Source organism: Lithobates pipiens, unplaced genomic scaffold (genome assembly GCF_037356315.1).
Source record: "Lithobates pipiens isolate NorthernLeopardFrog02 unplaced genomic scaffold, aLitPip1_a1.2 Scaffold_19, whole genome shotgun sequence".
Taxonomy (NCBI): domain Eukaryota; kingdom Metazoa; phylum Chordata; class Amphibia; order Anura; family Ranidae; genus Lithobates; species Lithobates pipiens.
Window position 1 is genome coordinate 227,062,231 of NW_027507764.1, and position 23,071 is coordinate 227,085,301.

The 23,071-nt window shown below is 47.2% G+C and overlaps 1 protein-coding gene across 8 annotated transcripts in view; it reads left to right on the forward strand.

Moving 5' to 3' along the window:
* FIGNL1 (fidgetin like 1) overlaps nt 1–23,071 on the forward strand; it is a 49,900-nt gene that overhangs the window by 21,839 nt on the left and 4,990 nt on the right. For 4 of the 8 annotated variants that reach the window (XM_077491766.1, XM_077491764.1, XM_077491767.1 and 1 more), the window contains one exon: nt 13,062–13,099. In XM_077491766.1, the coding sequence (XP_077347892.1) occupies nt 13,062–13,099 (38 nt within the window). The remainder of the gene's footprint in view (nt 1–13,061; nt 13,100–23,071) is intronic. The other 4 variants (XM_077491769.1, XM_077491768.1, XM_077491771.1 and 1 more) reach the window with 1 other exon arrangement.

Below are 23,071 nucleotides of genomic sequence, written 5' to 3' on the forward strand. Positions count from 1 at the left end.
AAAAGTATCACGGACAGTACTCAATTTTCTCCATCATTTGCTTGTTTATGTATATCTCCTGGGACTTCTCTGTGTCATTACACCTATTGAAGCTATTGGACCAATCCCTGCTGACCCTGTTTCAAGTCCTCATTTGCATGGCCAAGAGGACCTAAGTGAGGACTTACAATTGACCAACAGGAAAGTGGTTGTTTGAGCAGGGTTTTCAAATTGCTAGGCATCCAGTAAACATGAGCTTCCTGTTTGAATTTACATACAGCCTGCCTAGTGTTTGTTCTGAGCTATAACAGCTGGATTCAAACAGAACATAGCTGTAGTTCAAATCCTGGAGGATCGGACAACCGAACTATCAGACGTTGTGATCTGCATTCTGATCCAATAACAGCAGAGGAGTGTCGGGAGAGTGAAACCGAGCAAGCAGGGACCTCTGTGCAGTTGGTTTTGCACAGAGTGGCCCCGATCCTTCTCTCTTTCTCTTCTGGGGTCCCTCAGCAGTACTCCTGGCTCCTCCTACCCCGTTGGAGAGCCGCTCTCCCTTGGGGCTTTCGTGCAGACGGGTTCCTGTGTCCTACTGCTGCGTCCACTGACAGCAGGACTCGGCCCCTCCCCCGGCTCCTGCGTCATTGGATTTGATTGACAGCAGCAGGAGCCAATGGCTGTGCTGCTATCAATCTATCCAATCGGGACCCAAAGTACCAGCTGGAGCTGGTGTGCTCATCCCCGTCGCTGGAAAGATCGGGCTCAGTTAAGTAAAAAAGGGACTCTGGAGGGCTGCTGCACTTCAGAAGGTTTTTGACCTCAATGCATAATGTCTGATGCATTAAGGTCAAAAACCTTCAAGGTTTACAATCCCTTTAACCCTCTGGTTGCTGTTTGTGCTTGGCTCACAGCGAGTTTCCACTTTCCTATTCAAATTATGTCAATGCAGCTCCTAATGTGTCTATCCCGTTAACTCTTGGGATGATAGGGGGTCGTGGCTTGACGCATGGGGCTGGCAGACGTGTAGTATCTCAGTTCCCGGATCCCTCTGCTCTACAGGGCTTCTCCACACTGCAGATTTCCTCCTGAACAGGCCAAATGGGGAAAGATAAGTACAAAGAGCAGAAGGGGACGGGGGAATACTGTCCTGGAGGTGATTTAGGGCACTTTTTCACCCTTTCTTCGGCACAGCACAGCGCCAGCCAGAATCCAAGATGGTGCCGGAACCACCGTCCCCGACTCACTCTGAGTTAGCTCTGGACTCCCTTACTAGCTCCCAGGCATGCCACCCCACCCTGGGATACAGGATCGCCCCTCTAGATGCATCAGGAGCCACTCAAACACGTTCCTGGGATGAGAGGATGGATGGGACTTGGAATCCCAAATGAGATCCCTGCACAGTTACATGAGCTCTCTCCCCACAAAGGCTGACTTTGAACAATGTGTTAAACGCATTGAAAAAACATACAAGCAGGAGATCACTGAGCTTAAAAAGGACATTGGGGCCCGTTTTGAGGACATAGAAAACACCACTGAAGGCCTTCATGCCACTGTGCAGCCACCTGAGGAAATACTTAATACCCACACAGTCATGCTGCAACAACTAGCATACCAGCAAGATGACATTGAGAACAGAAATAGACGGAACAATGTCGCTGCCGGCTTAAATCAGTTGAACTTGAACTTGACCTGGGTCCCCAGGCCTCTGGCCCCAGGAAACCTGACCCCTCATTTGTACGTGATATCCTGTGTAGAGTGCACTTCTATAACATCAAAGAATCCATTATGCGTGCTGCCAGCACTTCAGACTCCATTCTCTTCAACACCACCCCTGTGATGCTTCTACCTGACCTCTCGCACCAAACTTTAACCATGCAGAAAGCTCTGAAGCCCCTCACACAACTATTGCAATCTTTTTTTTTTTTTTATCAAATTCTGTTTATTAATTTTATGCAAAACATACAAAACAGTGGACGTGCCTATGACACATCCAGAGGCCAACGGCCAATACTAACTAACAGCAACAACTAACTAGTCCAATCAAACCCCTCACCCCCCTCCCCCCCCCCCCCCCCCAACCCAGAGTCACAGCCCGACCGGCACCCTTGTACCATCTCTTATGGATGCATTGCCCGAAACTTATGATAAGTGAATACATTAACAGAATACCCGGCAGGACATTCCCACTTACATACCTAAAGTATCAACAGTTCACATTAACAAATACCTTCTTACAATTCAGGTTTCCTGTTTCTCCTAGCCCGACCACCCCCTTTTTATACATTATCAACCTACAATGGTGTCGGCATTAAGCCAGGAGTGCCAGACCTTATCGAATTTCTTCATACACCCTCTGGCCTCATAGGTACGCTTGTAATAAGGCAACATCGTGTTTACTAAGTTCTTCCAAAAGGAAACCGTCGGGGCCCTTGTTTTCTTCCAGTGTAAAAGAATGGACTTTCTACCATAGAACAAGAGGATACTCGGCATTGTGCGCATGGCCCGTGAAGGCACCACCTCATCAACCAGGCCAAACAGGCATACTCTAATAGTCTTAGGAATAGGTACCTGAATCAGTTCAAAGATGCACAGAGTTATGTCTTCCCAAAAACCCTGTACAAGTGTACAGCCCCAAAAAATATGGTTAGCATCCGCCGGGGAGTGAGAGCACCGCCAGCATTCCGAGGAGACGCCAGGAAAAATCTTACCCAATCGGGCCGGAGTATAATAGCTTCTGTGCAGAAATTTGAACTGGATCAGTCTGTCCCTAGCGGACACCAGATGCTGAAACGGCTGGACCCACAGATCATCCCAGTCCTCCACTTGGGCATCCGGAACCTCAGTTGCCCACCGCTCTCTACATTTTGCTACAGCCTGAGGCGTGATCTGAAACATTTCCCTATAGGTCACTGAAAGAGGTTTGATCAAGTCCTCTCAACAACAACCTCTCCAAAGCTGATGGCATAGACCCCACCCTCATCTCCCGAAACTGTGTTTGAAAGGCATGTCTAATCTGTAGAAATCTGAACAAGTAACTATTTGGCAGGCCGTGCCTAATCTGCAATTGGGGAAAGGTCTGTAGCTCCCCATCCCTTGTGATATCCCCCACGGTCTTAATACCAGCCACCACCCATAACATGGGATCCGGGAGGTTATAAAAATGTGGCAAGGTCGGATTCATCCACAAGGGAGTGGAAGGGGACACCCCTCTATAACTGGGACACGTTAATTTAACCGCTACACCCCATGCTCTGATAGTAGCCTTCATGGACAGCGTCAATGGTAGCTCCGATTTGGAACCCCTAAACAGGGCGAAGCGTAAACTGTCATATGCCCCCAGGTGAGCCGCCTCCAACACTGTGGCCGCATCCCCATCGTCAACCGTCAACCATCGGCGTGCAAATACCAGCTGCCCGGCAAGATAATACTTGTGCCAATCGGGTAGAGCTAGGCCTCCCCTTTCTCTGGGTTCCTGCAGAACTTTAATTCCCACTCTGGGTGTCCCAGGGGCCCAAAGAAATGATGAGATTATACTGTCTAGTTTGCGGAAATAGGACTTCGGAACCCAAACCGGTGCATGCCGAAGAAAATACAACACCACTGGGAGAAACTTCATCTTCAGCAAACTAATCCTTCCCATCAAAGACAGCGGGAGTTTAATCCATGCCTGCTTTTTCTTCTTAAGTAGCTGTACCAGGGGCAGTAAATTCAGGGCCATATAGTCTTCTACCCTCGCCGTAACCTGCACTCCCAAGTATTTGAGGGACTCAACCCACTGCAATGCCATCCCGGGGTCCGCCCCATCCCTCGCCTCCGCATCAATGGGCAAAATTGAGGATTTCCCCCAGTTTACCTTTAGACCGGAAAACTGAGCGAAATGATCCATAATTCCCAAGGCCGCTGTCAAAGATTCCCCCGGGTCATTTAGGAAGAGTAACATGTCGTCCACGTACAATGCAAGGGTCTCATCAATCGTCCCCACTCTAATAGGACTAATGTTGCTCGAGGACCGCAGTGCGACAGCAAGCGGCTCCAGAGCCAGGGAAAACAGGGCGAGAGAGGACAACCCTGTCTCGTCCCCCTGCCCACTGCAAAAAAGTCAGACGTGGCCGAACCCAGTTTAATCGCCGCTCTCGGTTGGGCATATAACATTGCTATCCATCTTCGAAACTGCGGACCGAACCCCATGAACTCCAACACCGAGTTCATGTACATCCAGTCCACAGAGTCGAAGGCCTTTTCAAAGTCTATGGAGACCACAACTCTGGATGCGCGTGCATTCTGTTTAATCTGTAAATGGGTAAAAAGTCGTCGTAAATTAGTGTCTGTGGACTTACCCGGCATAAAGCCAGTTTGGTCAATATTAACTATCGAGGGAAGCACCGTGGCTAAACGTCTGGCCAGTATTTTGGTGAGAATTTTTAAGTCCATATTAAGTAGGGCAATCGGTCTGTAAGACGCACATTCCAAAGGGTCCTTACCCGGCTTCAATAAGAGGACCATGTACGCCTCCATCATAGAGTTCGGGAGGGAGCCTTGCTCCAGACAGTGACTCAAAAGCGCATGCAGTCGGGGGGCCACCAAGTCCACATTAGCTTTGTAAAAGTCTGCTGGGAACCCGTCCGGGCCAGGAGCCTTGCCCGGGGGGAATGCAAAAATCGCTGACTGTACCTCCGCAATCGTTATTTTGGCCTCCAAAAGGTCCCGGTCCTCATCGGAAAGTCTAGGAATGGGTAGATCACCCAAGAACGAAAGCAATGCTGACTGGTCATAGGAAGGGATGGGGGAGTACAATGCGGAATAAAATTGAACAAACTCCTGCATGATAGCCCCCGGTTCACTAATCAGTCCCCCACCCTTCCCCCGAAGAACCGGGACACAGGTGAGGGAACCACGATCAGCCACCAGCATTGCCAACAGTTTCCCATTTTTGTCACCCTCCGCAAAGACCGTCTGGGCCTGTGTAATTGAGTCTGCACGGGACTGATTCGTGAAATGCAGCGAGAGCGTGCGCCTCGCTTCCAACAGGGCCTCGTATGTTGCACCTGACGGAGAGTCCGCATGCGCCCTGGCTTCCTGATTGACATGTTGCAGTAAGTCATCCACCTCTTTCCCATCAGTCACCCTGGCCATTTTAATAGCCGAAATAAAGTGCCCCCGTGTCACCACTTTGAACGCATCCCAGACCACACTGGGGTCAGCCGACTCAGCATTTATAGACCAGTATGTTTGCATCTCTCCTGATACCTGGTCCTGGACCAAGTCATTTTGAATCCAGCCTGGCGAGAGCCTCCAACCCCCTCTCCTCCCCCCCCCGATGAAAACGTCAGGGTAACTTCAAGTGGATTATGATCTGTCAGTCCCCCCGCTTGGTAAGTCACCCCATTTACATATTGCAGCAACAACTTGTTCCCAAACGCTAAATCAATTCTCGCCGCCGACTGATGAGTCGTCGACACATGCGAGTACCCTCTCTCCAGCGGATGCTTCCATCTCCACAGTTCCACCAGTTCCGCCACCGGGCACCAACCGAGTAGATCAGCCGAAACCCCCCTGCGTGGGTTGGTGGTATCCAAGGCCGCATCAAGAACGGCATTGAAATCCCCCAACCACAGCACAGGAAGGTGAGCATACGGTGCGAGCTTGGCCAGGAGATCATACAACACCCTGACCTGAAAAGGTGGCGGGACATACACATTAATTAATAACATTCGTTTGTAAAAGACATCCAGAACCACAGCCACAAATCTGCCTCCTGGGTCAGAGATAACTTGATGAATTTTATAAGAAACAGTTCTAGAGATCAAGATCGAAACGCCTCTAGCGAAGGTGGAGTACGTTGAGTGCAATGCCCTCTGTATCCAAGGTTTGCGCAGAGCTAAGACCCTGCTACCATCAAGATGGGTCTCCTGTAGGAGGATGATGTGTGGCTTGGACATTTTAAGAAATTTAAACACAGCAGCCCTCTTTACCCGATGTCCCAGCCCTCGGACATTCCAGGAAACAATTTTTATATCATCCGCCATTAAGCATGTTGACCATACATATATCAAGGCATCTGTCTAAAGGTAGGATAAGTGCATTCCAGACATAAAATACATAAAGTTTGCATCGATATCTTCTAGGAAATTTCCCCAGTCGAGCTGTGACTTCCCAAAAACCCACCCCTGCCTGTATACCAGTAACAACCCCAACCAGCCCGGTATTTGGCTTTGTCCCTAACCCCATAAACACCACAAAGAGAACAGTTGTGGCCATGGCACCGCCATGCCGCAGTGATCGGTAGTCCTGCAGTACTTAAGTCAGTCCTCTTCCACTCCACATTAACGCTCCAACTCACATAAGAGCCATGTAGCAGGGTAAAATGGGGCCTCCGTCCCAGCACACAAACAGGTACCACCCTTCCAAGTAGACCCGTTGGCAGGGGCATGATACACGGGTTACTCCCACCCCCTTCTCACATCCAGGGCAGGAGGGCCCACATCCCCCAGAGTTTCCCCATGGCAAAATAAGGAAGACGAGTTAGGCCAGTCCAGTCTTCAAAATAGCAAAAAAGAAAAACTAAAATAAAAATGTAAAAATGTAAAAATGCAAAAATGTAACTGTGTGAGTATAGAATCCCCAGGAGCAAATTTCAACAGCATTTCCCCCCCACAGGTTCAAGAATCCCAAAAGGAGCAGGCCAAGTGGTCTGAGACTGAGCGCCAAAAAATAGAAAGGGGGGAAAAGAAAAGGGGAAGAATAAGGTACAGTCGGGTCATGTTGGATGTGAGTACCTCAATAAAACACCGCCCTAAACTATTGCAATCTTGCCAGTTAAAGTACCAATGGTGCTTTCCCTTCCAGCTGCAGGTCCACAACGATGGCAAGACTGCCATTTTCCGCACTCTGAGACCTCCCCACGTTTCTCAGCACACTGGACCTGCCTCATGTCTCTATCCAGTATTGGGCCTTCACACCCACCACCTCAGGACTGCCATATCTTTCTCTGGCACAGACCAAGTCGCAAACAGCGACCCGGATCCTCCTCACACAAAGATACCAATGATTGATGTCCATTAGGCCGGCTGGTTGTTTGTTCCTCCTCTCTTTCAGTTCAGGACTACTTCCTGCGTTGGCTCAGGATTCTCAGTCCAACCCTCACATTATTCACCTGCTGTTCTTCCCCTTATTGAATACCTTTCTGCTGTTAGCGGTTATTTTTTATACAGAAGGACTTTGCCACATATCCACATTGGGACTCTTCCACAGGAGACGCCAGGAGTTACATTTCAGGACCGGAACGACTAACTCGCAATACTCTGAAGTGAACTTACCTCTGTTCAGCAGTCCTGTCCCCTGCATCCCCCCCTTTTTTTTGTCCTGATATCAATTCCCCTGTGAACCCCATCATTATCGCTTATTGTTTTGCACATTGGACTCTAACTTTTGATTCCCAGGGACACATGCACTTGCTCATAATACATAAATGCCCTCCTGGAAAGAGCATACTACAGCTCTGTTCCCCCATGCTATGTTCTGTTTGTGTTTTTTTTTTTTTTATTGTTCATAACCTCTTTCCCCATGACAGGTTATTTTGTTCCTACTTATATCCTGCCCTGTGGAGCCTGGGTCCCTGGGGGCCCCTCCATGCCTCCCACTAATCCCCCCCCTTAGGCATACTCGGTGCATATTTCTAGCACTGTTCTTGGTTTTTGACAAACTCTCCACTTACCTTTTTTATGTATACAGTATATACACACTTCTGGCCAGTTGGTGGCACCTAGTGGCTTATTCATGTAACTGTCTATCCTCTACAGTCAGGGCCCTGGCCTCCTGTGTTACTATATCATGACATACTATATTGCTGCTCTGTCGAAACTGGAGTCTGGGGCTCTTTTTCTATCTATACTTTTCATATTCCCTTTTCCTCCAACTATCTTTCTCTAACTAATTCCCACCCTATCCTTTGCCTGCCCCCCCACAATCTCATGGAGGGGCATCTTGGCGTCTCAATGACAATTTACTAAGGGACTCAATATGTATTGCTGAAGTCACCAAGGCAATTCAACACTTTAGGTCTGGTCCGAGGCATCCTTGTTCAAAATGGCTCTTGATTAAAAAAGATTAGATTGGACGATATCCGATGCCTCTTGACCACCAATTCAGATTTGGAATCCCTTCACAAACAAGCCTTAGATCCATCCATCTCGGTCAACCTCTCAAATGCTCGCTGTGACCGCCTCCAATTATTAGACTCCCACTCTCTGATTGCTAGGGACCGAGCCCGCTACTACCATTATTCCATAGCCAATAAATGTGGCCAACACCTGGCACGGGTCATTCACCCCAGACCACACCCTCCCAACCCCTTCATCAGCAAGACCAGCCAGACTAAGATCTTTATTACAAAAGGCACGTGCACCTCATTCAGGGACTTTTATTCCCAGTTATACAATCTCACACAGACAGTCCCACACAGACCTTCATCCTCCTCCCATGACCCAATGCAGGCCTACATCACGGGAACTGCTCTTCCCACAATTAATCCACAGGAAACCTCGGACCTTAACAAATCCTTGGTGGAACCAGAATTTCTAGGTGCCATCTAGGGACTGAAATTAGGCAAATGTCCGGGCCCAGGTGGCTATACCCCTAGATTTTACAGAACATTTGCACCTCTGCTAACACCATTCTTGGCCAGGGCCTTCAATGCCATCGATAGGAGATCTCTGGAGGGGAGGGTATCGCTAGCAGCCAATGTATCTATCCTTCTTAAACCCGGTAAAGATCCATCACAATGTAGTAGCTACCGCTCCATATCCCTATTAATCTTAAACCCCAGGCTAATATTAAACCCCACGGCTCTACCCTGGTTTTGTCGCATGAATACCCTCAAGGTGGATAGCCTACCTAAATTATATCTTTTCCAAACCATTCCAGTCACCATTCCCAAATCCTTTTTCTCTGCCCTCCGTTCCCTCTGTTCTATATAGCTGCTTTATATGGAATAAGGGACTCTCCAGAGTTAAATTCAAGTTGCTCACATGCCCTAAGTTACAGGGCGGCACAGGCTTACCAGACTATGAGCTTTATTATAAAGCCACTCTTACGGCCTGTACCCTAGAATGGTTCCCACGACCTTTCCAGAAAGCCTCAGTGATGCTCGAACAAGATCTGTCCCCTGTTGATCTATGGGCTCTCCTCTGGGATACAAAGGCAACTTCCCTGATCTATCATCCGCCTCACCTCTAACCATAGCTGTCCTTGTGCTCTGGTATAGGAGAGGACTGTGTGAGATTCTCTCTTCAGATCCATCCCCTCTATCACCTCTTATCGACAATCTGGCCTTCCCACAGGGCATTGAGGTCCACACACTGGGTTCATTTTGCCACTCCTCCTGGGCTCAGGCACACACCTTTATCCACTCAAACGGGACCCCGATTGCCCTAGAGGGAACTCGTGCCTGGCTCACTACCTTACATCTAACAACCTTCACAAAACATTTATTCCTCTCATCGCAGATCCACCGCCCATTATCTGAATTTGAACATCTAAGTTCCCTCCAGGAGCTACCCAGACATTTACTCTCCCACATCTTACAGCTTGATCCGAGCCCTTACCCAAAATGACCTACCCATTTACACCAGGATGAAGAATGGCAGATTGCATTCCTCCATCTCCTGTTACTCGCAAGAGAAGAACTTCAAGATCTTGTTCAGATGGTACAGGGATCCTGCTATGTTACAAAAAATATTCTCAGCTACCTCAGCCTCCTGCTGGCGATGCAATGCAGCCACAGGCACTTAACTTCATGTCTGGTGGGAGTGTGACTGGATTTGACCCTTCTGGAAACAGGTATTTCAGGTATGTGACAAAATATATGAAGACTCTTTACAACTGACCCCTGAGATAGCTCTTCTCTCCATGTTACCAGGATCAATAGCCTCCCAAAAAAGATGTCTATTATGCTTTTTTTTCTATCCGCAGCTCGACAACTCATTTCCCTTTTTTTGGAAAGAAAAAACACTACTCCCTCGCTATCTGTTTGGGTCTCCACTATGAATGACATCATGCGAATGGAGGAGATGCTGGCCCTTGACAATAACACCTATGACAAATATAACATTTTATGGTTTGTCTGGCTGCGCTTCTCCTTAGGTACTCTGGCTGGCATGGTTCCTGCCTCTCCGAGCCCAACTCCAACCATACCCTGATCACTAACTAAATTCGGAGGTTGAGCCTCAACCTCCAAGTCAATGTCTCTCCTGCCCAGTCTCTCCCAACAGATCCTTTCCCTTCCCCCTCATCCTCTGATCCCTTCTTTCCTTTATCTTCCTTCCTACTTTCTCTCTCCCTTATGCTATTTTACTGCTTGACATAAATTAAATATATGATTATACACAAAATCCTAGGCGCAAGCGGTGCTGTAGGCGATAGCCATTTGGCATGCTCGATGCCACTTTTCTGTGAACAATATGTCAATTGTGTTTCTAATATTCTGTTTATCCTATAAATAAAAATATATTCAACCCTACCCCTTGGGATGCCAGATTCAAGTTATTGCACAAAAACTTTACAAACCCACTGTGCATTGTGATTTTTATCTAACACCACTTTTATCACCACGTGCCCTAGAACTTGCGGGAGGATATTTTACATATGACTCTCATAATGACCAATTCTCATCAAGAAAATTACATTCATTAAAAAATGCTAAAATTCTAGATATTTATACCCTATATTATAAAATGTTAAATTTACTGACACACCTCAGATTTACATATTTATCTATACTGCTGACATGCAGAATTAAAATGAAATTTAATTCCTCAGTAATCCTTTATAAAACAATTCACAACAAAACAAATTGACCAGCGCTCAATTGGTTACTAAGTGAAATCAGTCTCCCAGCAGGTAATAGAATTTAGATAATCCTGATTTAATGGGTAAAAAACATAAAATTCAGTCCTGTTTTCAAACAGGAAGGCATGTAGGTAGACTACATTAATAAAAAGCTTACAGTTGCACCAAAGATCCAGAGAGCAACAAGGAGCTGACAGCATTGTGGTTTATAGAAAACCCTCACAGCATGGGGGGGGGGGGGGGCAAGACTCCTGCTGCGCAACAGCCAAATGTGGAACACCCTCACCAGCATGGAGGAAGGGCTGACCTTACTAGGAGGAAGCGTGAGTGACCATCAGCGGGAGAATGAAAAGCCAGACTGTGAGCTGCACGTATCTGAAAAGCCAGGTCAGTTGGCGTTCTGACAGGTGGAGAGGGAAGTGCAGCAATGCTGCAGTGCAAATCTCACCAGAGAGCCTAACTGCACGTGTCTGGAGCGCCAGATCCGCTGAAAGGCGGAGGAGACAGTGCCGTGATGCTGCAGTGTGAAACACGCTGTTCGCTCCTGGTGCGTCGAGCCCAATAGATGTTGGCCACTACGTGGGAGTGTTCTGGGACAGTGTAAGCCTCAAAGGGAAGGAAACGGGCTGGGTTGGCCGATATAAATGACCATCAGCGTTACTAGGGGTTCTAATAGTTGAGACACCCCGTGGCTCTGGGTGACCTGTTAGCTTGATGGTTGCCTTGACAACACGTGGATCAGGTCATCCAGATCCACAAGGTGCCTCAACTATCAGAAACCCTAGCAACACTGACGTTCATTTATATCGGCCAACCCAGCCCTGGTTACTTTCCCTTGGGGCTTACACCGTCCCAGGACACTCCCACGTAGTGGGCAACAACATCTATTGGGCTTGACGCACCAGGAGTGAACAGCGTGTTTCACACTGCAGCCTCGCGGCACTGTCTCCACCTGTCAGCATGCCAGCGGATCTGGGACTCCAGACACGTGCAGCTTGCAGTTCGGCTCTCCAGTGAAATTTACACTGCAACATCGCGGCACTTCCCTCTCCACCTGTCAGAACGCCAACGGACCTGGCGTTCTAGATACGTGCAGCTTGCAGTCCGACTTTTCATCCTCCCGCTGATGGTCACTCACGTTTCCCCATTTAGTAAGGTCAGCACTTCCTCCATGCTATTGAGGGTGTTCCACATTTGGCTTGGTTTTCTCCAGACCCCAATGCCGTCAGTTCCTCGTTGCTCTCTGGATCTTCAGTGTAACTTTAAGCTTTTTATTAATATTTCTGTCTACCTACATTCTTCCCTGTTTGAAAATGGGACTGGATTTTGTTTTTTACCCATTAAATGAGGATTATTTCAATTCTATTACCTGCTGTGAGACTGATTTCACTTAGTAACCCATTGAGCGATGGTCCGTTTGTTTTGTTGTGTATTTTGTATCCATACCCTCCAGTTATGGCTGCCGTCCAGCTGCACTGGGTTTAGACCTCATGCCATTGAACATGCTCTCTCCCCCATCCACATATGCCCATGTTTTAGCGCTGATGTCAATTTTTGTGTACCATATAAAACAGTGTTTAATTCTAAGCTTAATCCTTCTGGTTTTAAAGTACCTGAAGTGTATAGCCACTTTGTCTTTATAACGTGGTTATTGTACTATTGGAAGCATCCCTTTTTTTTTCTTATGCTATCCAATCATTCATATACTTTGTGGAGCCATTTAATAGAACCTATATAAGGGTCGGTGCAGTAAATTTTAAGCCATCTTGCCAACCATGACAATGAAAGGCACATGAGGTGTGTTTATTTTTTCTTTCTGATGGCTAGAGTGATCACCTGTGTATGCAAGAAGGTGTTTGGATTTGAGGTAATTTAAACCAGAGAATTTGCAATACTGTTATTTAAACAGTAAAAACACTGGTGTATTGCACTAATATCAACACTGGGTGATCTATATAATAAACTTTCTTTTGGAAATTTATATGGATTGATGGATTGTGGGTTTTTTTTTTTTTTTTCCACACACCCATATATATACACACACACACACAGCTACTCTTAAAGTGAATCGCCTACACTTTGAATAATTTTGTGAATCAAAAATACAGACTGGGAAAACATGTCACATGACTTTTAATTGTTTGCTTTCTAGCCTGGACCTTTGTTTTTAAAGCAAAACCTGCTGTATTCATGGTCGTGTGTGTTTTTTTTTATTTTGTTTTTTTTATCAATTTTAGCAGTCCCGGGAAAACTGGTGCCTTCAAAACAGATACAGGTAGGTAATTAGAATTGACGTTAATTAAAATTTCTGTGGTATATATTGTTGCCTTTATCTGAATCTTTTATGAAATGCAGTTAAAATGGATCGTACGCAAGCATAACAAATGATGCTACAGGCAGTAGTTCATAAGATTTTCTCTTATTAAGCCTCACTTTTGTAGGCAGAGACAAGTGAGCTAAAGGTGGGAACAAAATGAGAAGGTTAGGGATGGAGGTTAAAGTATAACTAAAGGCTAAACCCTTTTTCTTTTCCTACATCAGGGGACAAAGAGCCATAGTAGTTACTATGTGGGTTATAGGCCACCTTCAGATGATGGACACTGGCACGCCCTAAATTAAAAAGTGCACTCCCTATATAACACCTTCCACTGGTGGGAGCACCTCGGTTTTTTCGCCAGTGTCTAAGGTCACGAGTAAAGAGGTGCTGTGCTGAGCTCCACTGGAGCAATCCTTGCTGGGATTGGCTATGTAGACGGATCCATTTAGAGTGTCTGGGATGCAGTGCTTTTTGGTTTTAAGCCCATACAGTTTTTACTGCCAGGGTGCTGTTGCCGGCCCAGGATTGTGGGTTTTCCTTTTTGGATCCCCAGCTCCTGAAGGTTTAACGGAGCCCACCGTTGAAGGGTTAAGATTGGGTAAGTGGAATTTTCTAAGAAATGTAAAAAATGTTTCTTATGAAATGTCTCTTTTAAATTATAATTTTTTTTTTAATTGTATTTTTATAAAATTTCTGAGCAAATACAGTATAATCAAGCATTGAAATAATCAATAAGCATAAGTGAATATAGGATATAACATAAACTTTAACTATAAAAGTTAGAGGTTGTTGTCCACGTATGCAGGCACAAAGGTGAACTGCATAACCATAACAGGTAAAGTAAGTAGCACACAGTTTATAAAAGGCAAAATATCTGTGAAACCGGGCCGGAGGCCAAAGAGAGACAATACAACAAAACATCCATATGATTATCTTGGTGAGTCTCGGGGGGGCGGGGGGGTTACCTGAACTAGTACAAAGAGAGGGTGGATGAGAGGGAAAAAGATGGGAATAGATGTCGGGAGGGAGGTTCTGTGGCAGGAAGTAGTGGTCATTAAGGGTGTCCGGACAGGGGGGGCCCCATACTCCGACCGATCCCAGGGCTCCCAGATTTTATTAAACTGGGGAACCAAATCATGCACCGAGGCCGTCAGGTACATTCTTCGTATCTCGGTCAACAGTTGAAGAAATCTAGGCCGGGGGGGTGGTGTGCCAGATAGCCAGCATAACGGGATAAGCCTCTTAGCAGCCAATAGGATATAGATCAACCGATTTGTATTTTTAGGCAAGCCTGGGACAGGGAGGCCCAGCAAGCAGTGTAAGGGATCGACCGGAAGGGACACCCTCATCACCAACGATCCCACCTCTCCCCAAAAGGGACGTATCGGCACATTTCCAAAAGATGTGGAATGGTGACCCGATGTCAACCCCGCAACGCCAGCAATGCGGCGAGACTGAGGGGTCAAATTTGTGGATGACATCGGGGGTCCTATACCAGAACATAAGGATTTTTATAGCCGTTTCCCTTTGTGTGACACATTTAGAGAATTTAAAGGTAGAGGCCCAAATCTTATCCCATGTCTGTAGGGTGATAGGTTTACCCAGCAAATGAGACCATTTACTCATATACAGATGTGTAAGTTCATTTAAGGGGGTCGACTCATGGAGGATTTGGTGGATAGAGGAGATTAGATGTAATTGATGGAGAACCTGGGCACAAAGGCCGTGGGGTTGTCAAGGGTTAATGTCGGAGATTTGGAGCTTAAGAAGTGTCTAACTTGTAGATAAAAGTAAAACGAACGGCTGGGGATATCATACTTTTTCACGTAAGGTCTCAAAAGCATAGAGCCTTCGCGAAATGGTATGCACCAAATTTCTAAATTGGAAGAGGGGGGGATCGAGCCACGCAAAAGTCCTACCCAGGGACAGTCCATCAGGAATAATTGGGTTAAACAACACATTCGTGAGGGGGGGGGGGGGGCAGGGTGAGGTAAGGGAGTACTTTTTTTGGCACTTTTGCCATATGTCCAGGGTAAAGGACATTGGGGCCGTACGTTGACGCCTAAGGTTGGGGTGCAGAGGGGATGGAGCACCCCAGATCAAGGAGCATGAGTGAACCGGATATAGCACCCCCTTCTCAATAGCAGCCCACTGACACTGTGGCGTTAAGAGAGGACCAAGTGGCGATGATTCTTAAATGAGTAGCATGATAGTATTTCACGCTATCCGGAGCCCCCAGGCTTCCCGAGCTCTAGGTGCAAATACCACCGAACTGGCTAGGCGATGGGATCTATTAGCCCATATAAATTTTAAAAAGCGTCTTTGGAGAAGTTTTAGCTGTGGGGGTGGAATGGCAACCGGCAACGTCTCAAAATGATAGAGCAATCTGGGCAAGATTGACATTTTAAGGACGTTGATCCTTCCCAAGAGGGACAGAGAGGGTATTTGGACCAGGACAGTAGGGAGCTATTTATGTCTTGGAATAGGGGAGGAAAGTTTGCGTGGAACAAGTGGGATTAGGAAGGGGTCAAAGGAGCACCCAGGTATTTGAGTGAATCATTGCACCATCTATAAAGATATGTTTCTCTAAGCCTGGAGACTTGTGTAGCGGGGATGTGTATGGGTAGAGCTTCGGTCTTTGAGGTATTCACTTTGTAACCAGAGATACCACCAAATGAGTTGAGTAGTTTGTGTAATGAGGGGAGGGAGACCAATGGGTTGGTAATGGTTAGCAAGATGTCGTCCGCAAAGTGATATTTTATACTCCCCCCCCTGTCGCATCACCACCCCCACGTATATCTATGTATGGACTCGGCTAGAGGTTCAAAAATAAATAACAGCGGTGATGAGGGACACCCCTGCCGAGTTCCATTCATCATGGGGAAGCGAGGCGACATGGACAACATCTGTACCTGGGCAGTAACAGTTGAGTACAAAGCCTCTAATGCTTTTAAAAAGGGGCCAGTGAAGCCATTGACTTTTAGTGTAGCGAACATATAGGGCCAGCTGTGCATCTAAACTAAGTATCAGAGCTGATCTGTTGGTCCTATCCAGGAGGTCTATCAGATTGATTGTGCGTCGGGTGTTATCTCCGGCATGTCTGCCAGGGACAAACCCCACTTGATCTCTGTGAATAAGTTTGGGGGCAAGGTCGGAGAATCTAGAAGCAAGAATTTTTGTAAATATCTTGTAATCCGAATTTAGAAGGGCTATAGGTCTGTAATTGTCTGGGATGGAGGAGTCCTTACCCGGCTTGGAATTACTGAAATGTAGGAGTGTGAAAATTGTGGGTGGGGGGGGGGGTGCCCTCAAGTAGAGAGTCGAATAAGGTGAGCATGTGCGGTCCCAAAATATCCAGATAGGTTTTATAGTAAAAATAGGGGAGGCCGTCAGGGCCAGGCGATTTATGCAAAGGGAGCTCCCGTATTATAGCCGAGAGCTCTTCCGCTGTTACGGTTTTATTTAGGACCTCTAAGTCAGTTGGCGAGAGCTTGGGAAGTTTCAGGTTGGAGAAGGACTCAAATTTCTCTTGTGTGAAATGAAAGTGGTTTTCTGGGGATAACCAGTTATAAAGTTTGTGGTAAAATTTTCCAAAGATGTTTGAGGTTTCACGAGGGCAAATGGGTCTTAGTTCCGTCGGGCCGTAGGAGAAACTCAGGGAAGGAATTAAAGTGCCGGACATAGCTTGTTAACTAACATTTTATGGGGTTTATTGGAGAATTCATAAAATTTCTGCTTCGTCCAGAGCATCGATTTAGCTGCCTGGTCAAGTTGCGCGGTTTTTATCTGTTCCCTGAGTAGTGTGACTCTCCGCAGTCTCTCCACCGTGGGGGTGCCCAAAAGCCTCCGCTCCGCCGAGAGGAGAGCGGAAGTTGGCGATCGAATAAGTTTAGTTCGGTCTCTCTTCAGTCTAGAGCTCTCGGCAATACAAGCACTTCTAAAAACGGCCTTGTGCCCCTTCCACAGGGTGGAGAAGTCAGAGACCGACCCTCTATTTAGTTGGAAAAACTTTGCAAGGCCCTGTGCTAGGAGTGCGGGAGCTTTCAGATTGTAGGAGATGATTAAGTCGCCAATGGTAAGATCTGGGGTAAGCCTGAGTGAGCAGAAGATCTAGAGTAATGGGGGCATGGTCAGACCAGGTGATAGGCATCACTTCAGAGTCGACCACGTGTGGGATGAGAGGGGGAGAGATAAAGAAGCCGTGAATACATTTTATGAGCTGGAGAGTAGAACGTAAATTGCTGAGCTGTGGGGTGTTTAATCCTCCATGAGTCAAAAAGTCGATGGGATCTTATAAGCTGATGGAAGGAGCTTGCTTGAGATGCAAGCTTCTTGGAGGGCGTTGAAGAGAACAGTGTTTGTCTATCTCTAGTGGGGGACATAACTAGATTAGATTAAAGTCCCCGCCAACTATCATAAAGGGCTGTGACGGATAGTGAGAAGAGTCAAACAAACCACTAAGGAAGTCAATTTGACCAGCATTAGGGGCATAGAGGTTGACGAGGGTCAGAGAGGTGTTAAAATATTGGCAGCCTAGGATTAGGTATCTACCATGGGGGTCTACATGGGAGTTTTTAACCTTAATGGGGCATGACTTTCTGATCAAAATCGCAACACCCGGCCTAACTGTGGGGTCAGAGGCTAGGAAGGAGGTGGGGAAGTGTTTGGAGGCAAATTTAAGGGAGCCATCTGCTTTAAAATGGGTTTCTTGCAACATAATCACGTCTGCTCCGGAAGACCTGAATTCCTTCAGGGCCAGCCAGCGCTTACGTATAGAACCTAAGCCCTTTACATTGTATGGAAAGAGCTTTAAAGCCATATAGGCGGTCTAGGTGGGTAAGCATATGTAAGCGCCATAAGGTTGCAATACAGCAGAAAATAAGTAACAATGAACAAGGTTAACAATGAACCAGGTTTTAACTGGTAAAAGGTGTCATTAGAGTCAGTTATTCCTAGGTAGTGGGGAAAGACTGGGTATACCCCGAGATGGGATAGCCTGAGGCTGTACCAGCATAAGCAATGCATGTGTAAACAATGAGACTGATCTATAGGAATGGACACAGTAGAACATAAAACGTTGAAAAGAAACATTAACAAAAGCGTCAGGAAAAAAAAAAGAAAACAAAAAAGAACAGAACATCTTGAGAGCCTGAGGGAAACATTTACCTCAGGGGACCCAGGGTATTAACCCAGGTCAGGAGGGTCGTGACCGGACGATCACCAGAGGAGGCCGTACGTGAGGATGGGAGGGCCATCTACTCTCCTTATGAACTCGGAAATTATCAAAATGCATTAACATATAGTCATTTGTAAGAAAGAAACCCCATGGGGTGGGGAAGTCAAGTCCTGGCTTGAATATTCAAGGCAGACGACAAACTTGGTATAATCGTAGCAACAGGATCTTTTCTTTTTAATTCTCAAAGGAAAAAGAAAAGATGGGGGAATGCGAACAGCATATAAAACTGAACCATGTAGGGGTTGCTGGGGGAAGTCAGGGGGTTGCTTGGAGAACCGTGAACGCTGAGGTGTGGGGAGGTGCCTCCTGGGCTTGCTCCTCACGGGTGTCCAAATGCGGCTTGGAGTATTGGGGGGTTGGCGAGTCGGGATGTCAGCTGGGTGCATGTCGTCCTCAAGAAGGGGAGGGAGACCGAGGCTCTTTAGAAAAGATTCGCTCTCCGGAATATCACGTAGGGTGTACTGGGCTCCATTTTTAGACACTAGCAAACGGAAGGGAAACCCCCAGTAGTATGGGACCTTGTGATGTTGCAAGTAGGAGGTAATCGGCCGAAGGTTCCTGCGTTTAGCCAGAGTGATGGGAGAGAGGTCACAAAAAATCTGCAACTTCGCCCCTTTTATAAACAATTTGAGGTTTATTTCGCGTGGATTGGATCAGTGCCTCTTTGCTTTCAAAGAAGTGGAACCGAACGATAACATCTCCGGGTCTAGCTCCAGCAGGTGGTTTGGGGGCCAGAGCTCGGTGGGCCCTATCAAGGCGCCAGTCTATGTCCACAACCGTGGGAGCCAGGGTATTAAAGAGACCTAGCAGATGAGCGTGTAGATCAGGATCTCCCACAGTCTCCGGGATACCTCTGAAGAGCAGATTCTGGCGTCTCTCTATTTTCTAGGTCTTCCTGTTGCAGCTGTAGTTGAGACACTGAGAGGCGCAAGTTGTGGTTGTCCTCCTAGACGGTCTGGACATAGCTGACCATCTCGTCAAATTTGTTTTCGAGTGTGTCTGTGTTCGTCAAGCTGGTTAATTTCCTTTCTCAGTTCCACCGCAAGTTTGTTTACCTCGGCTGAGACATTGGTTGTGATCTGTTGGAGCAGGAGATGCAATTTGGCATCCAGTTTAGCGTCCAAATTATCTGGGGTAAGGATCCCCTGCGGGGATGATGGACCAAGGTCGGAGGCTTGGGGGGCGGTAGCTGGGGGGTTGCCAGAGTCCTCCATTCCCAGAGGTGGGTCCATATTGGAGAAAGGGTCCGCAGGGGAATGGGAGGGTGGAGGCTGAGATCTGGTAACAAAGCGGTCCATAGTAGGCCCTGTTTGCTGTTCAGGGATGTGTTTGTAATATTCCTGTTGCTGAACAATTTTTCCCATGGGGTGATTTAATACTGTAATGAAGTAGGCTTACCCCTGGAGCTTTTACTAGCTAGTGTGGCGTTGCAGGGGTCATGGGGAGCAGATAGGCCCTCAACTCATTTAAAAGTCATGTTGGGTAATGGGGGTGAAGCACATATCGATAATTGATAATTTCACTCCCCCCTCACACTGGCAGGCTGTGATGATAGTAGCTATAAGGTGCTGGGTGTAGCAAGATGGCCACCGACATCGAGTAGGCCGGAGCCAGGGCCTTTCCTAAAAATAGCTGCAGCCAAATGATACCAGGCTCAGTTTCAGGAGGAATTTTCAGGGCCCGCTCAGGATTCAGCCTCCCTATAGCCCAGAAAGAGAGCACCCGCCCGTTGGGGAGAGATTAGCAGGGGGATCCAGACACAACCCCTCAGGGAACTCACCGGGCTGAAGAAGGCCTGTGTAGGGGTCCGGGAGGTGGCTCCAGTTTTTCCAAGGGCCCGGCGGCTGGAGGAATCTTCCCCGGTTGACTGTCCACCGCCGATGGATCAACTCCCAGTGGTCATGGCAGGTGAGCGCGGTGATCCTGGAGGCCGAGTAGGCCGCAAGATGGTGGCCGGCGGGCTACCGATGGAGTCAGCGACGGGCCGGATCCTGCGGCCTGCGGAGAGCAGCCAAATCCGTATGGGGCAGTAGAGGGAGAGCCCAGTAGAGAGGATGAGGTGCTTCTGGGCAGAAAAAACAATCCACAACGGCGGAGCACAGCCGCAGTGCGTCATTCCTCGGTTCTGGCCGGCCACGCCCCCCTCCTTTAAATTTAGTAAATGCTGTCATACCTATGTGTCACCACTGGGGGCTGTAGTGAGTAATCACGTCTCATGCTTCTCAGAGCCACGTTGTGTTTTGAAGCAGATGCTTCTCCGGCCAAACGACAGACCTCCGTTAAGTCTGGGGGGGGGTGTTTTCTCCCCACAGAGGCCCCCTTTTGCCGAAATGTCTTCCCCCCTCTTTTTTTGGGGAAAGAAGCGCTGCATTTTTTGTGGGGAAAAAAATAGGATTTTTGTACTCGCCGTAAAATCCTTTTCTCTGACGTTCATTGATGGACACAGCATCTTCATCTTGACCTTATTTTTAGAAACAAACCCTCCTGCGCTAGATATCGGAGGGCGCCAACGCCGCGCTAAACCCCACCCCTGCATAACCTACGGCCCTCCCTTTCAAAAAGAGCCTCTTTCCCGTGTGAGCGCTCAATCCTGTGGGATCCCTGGGAGGAAGCAGAAATGGGGATCCGTAAGCCGCAAGCGGCGTGCCTTTTTTTTTTTACCCCAGGAAAGAATCGGTTCCTTAAAGGAACTGATTTGGTGGCTCGGAACAAAGGAGAATCTTTCTATTTATCTTTGCATGTGTCTATTAGGAAATATGGAAATATGGTGGCTTCTTCAAGGCCGTTCCTTATGCGCAGTTCCATTCAAGACTGCTGAAAAACAGTATCCTGTCAACTTGGAACAAGAAGATCCAAACTCTGGACTGCACGTTACGTTTATCCGCCAAAGTGCGTCAGAGCTTCAATTGATGGTCAAAATCCAAAAATCTTCTAAAAGGAAGATCCTTTCTACCAGTTACCTGGAAAGTGGTAACAGATGCCAGCCCTTTGGGCTGGGGAGCAGTCCTGGGAGAAGCGTCTGTCCAAGGGAAATGGTCCAGATCAGAGATGACCTTGCCCATCAATATTCTAGAGATTCTGGCAGTACACCTGGCCCTAGAGGCCTGGACGCTCAGACTATTATCCTGTCAGGATCCAGCTTGCGGCCACATCACCCTGAGAGAGTGCCCGATCTCGTCTGATCTCTGAGGCTAAGTGGGGTCGGGCCTGGTTAGTACCTGGATGGGAGAATGCCGGGGAATACCAAGTACCGTCAGCATCAGCAATTTCATTCCAGGAATGGAGAATTGGCAGGCGGACTACTTGAGTACTCTTGTTTCTGGGAGAATGGTGCCAGGGAGAAGGAACCATTCTGTCAATTTTCCAAGGGGAGTTCCAGACATGGGTCTGTTGGCATCCGGGTTCAACATCAAGGTCGACAACTTTGTGGCAAGGGATCCGATGGCATGCAAAATGCTTTTCACTGATCTATGCTTTCCCTCCTGTTCTGCTTCCACATCTTCTTTGTGGGAGAAAGCAAGGAGGAAAGGATGTGATTCTTGTGGCCCGGGAGATCTTGGTTTGCCATGATCATAAAGATGGTAGGGGACCCTTTGTCCCTACCACTGTGACCAGACCTTTTCGCAAGGTCCGGTATTCCATCCTTCCTTACAACATTCTAAATTTAACGGTATGGCTATTGAGACCCACATTCTATAATAAGACCGTGGGCTGTCAGCTTCAGTAGTTTCTGCTTTGGCTATGCTAGACTGGATCTCTAAGAAGGTTTTACATGCCCTCATCGCAGCCAATACAAGTGCCTGAATTGTAGCCAGTAGAATTACCAGCAACCTGATTACAGCCTGAAGCGCATGCAGAGTGGATGGAGGAAACTTTTTTATATATTTTTTTTTTTTTTCGGGTTAAACGAAAAGAGAAACTAATCATTTATAGCCGGCTTAAGGTGCACATTGAAGGGCTTTTGCACAGCACAAACAAAATAAACATTCTCTCTCTCCCTAGATGTAGGCGCAGTACTATGGCATTGGGCGACTATGTCAAATTATTGTTGATTCTTATTGAAACAGCTTCTCTAAAGCTTGAGTTCAGTATTTGAGTTTGCATACATACAAAGCTGTTATTACTTTGGACCTGTCTGGGACAGCCATTAGCAAAAAATTTGATTCTGGAACTGTTGGAGCATTGAGCAATTTGGGGCTTAATCTATGTGTTTGCAGTGATAAACAAATGGCCTGAATAGATGTTTATTTCAGTACAATAATACCTCATTCCATTTTCCCAGGGCAGGGGACATATGAAGTCAATATGCCAAATCTCTGCAGGCTAACTTGATGGTCCTAGTGGAGTATTTTTGCAATAGCTATTGACATACGTCTCTATTCACTGTTCAATTCCAGACATCCCATCCTGTTCAATTCAGGGAGTTCACGCTCCACTCCATGCCAACACCCCCCCCCCCAATCATAATAAAATACTACAATAAAATAATACTTTAAAGATTTAATATTATACTGCCATAATAAAATACTTTAAAAGATCTTGTGTCACACTCACCAACACCAACTCACCAACAATGCAGCCTCGCTGTGCCCACAATGCCCATCTCAGACATCCCAACCTTTAAAAACTAATTTCAGGGAGGTCATGCTCCGTGACGGCAACCCCCCCTCCCCCCCCCCCCCCCCATTCATAAT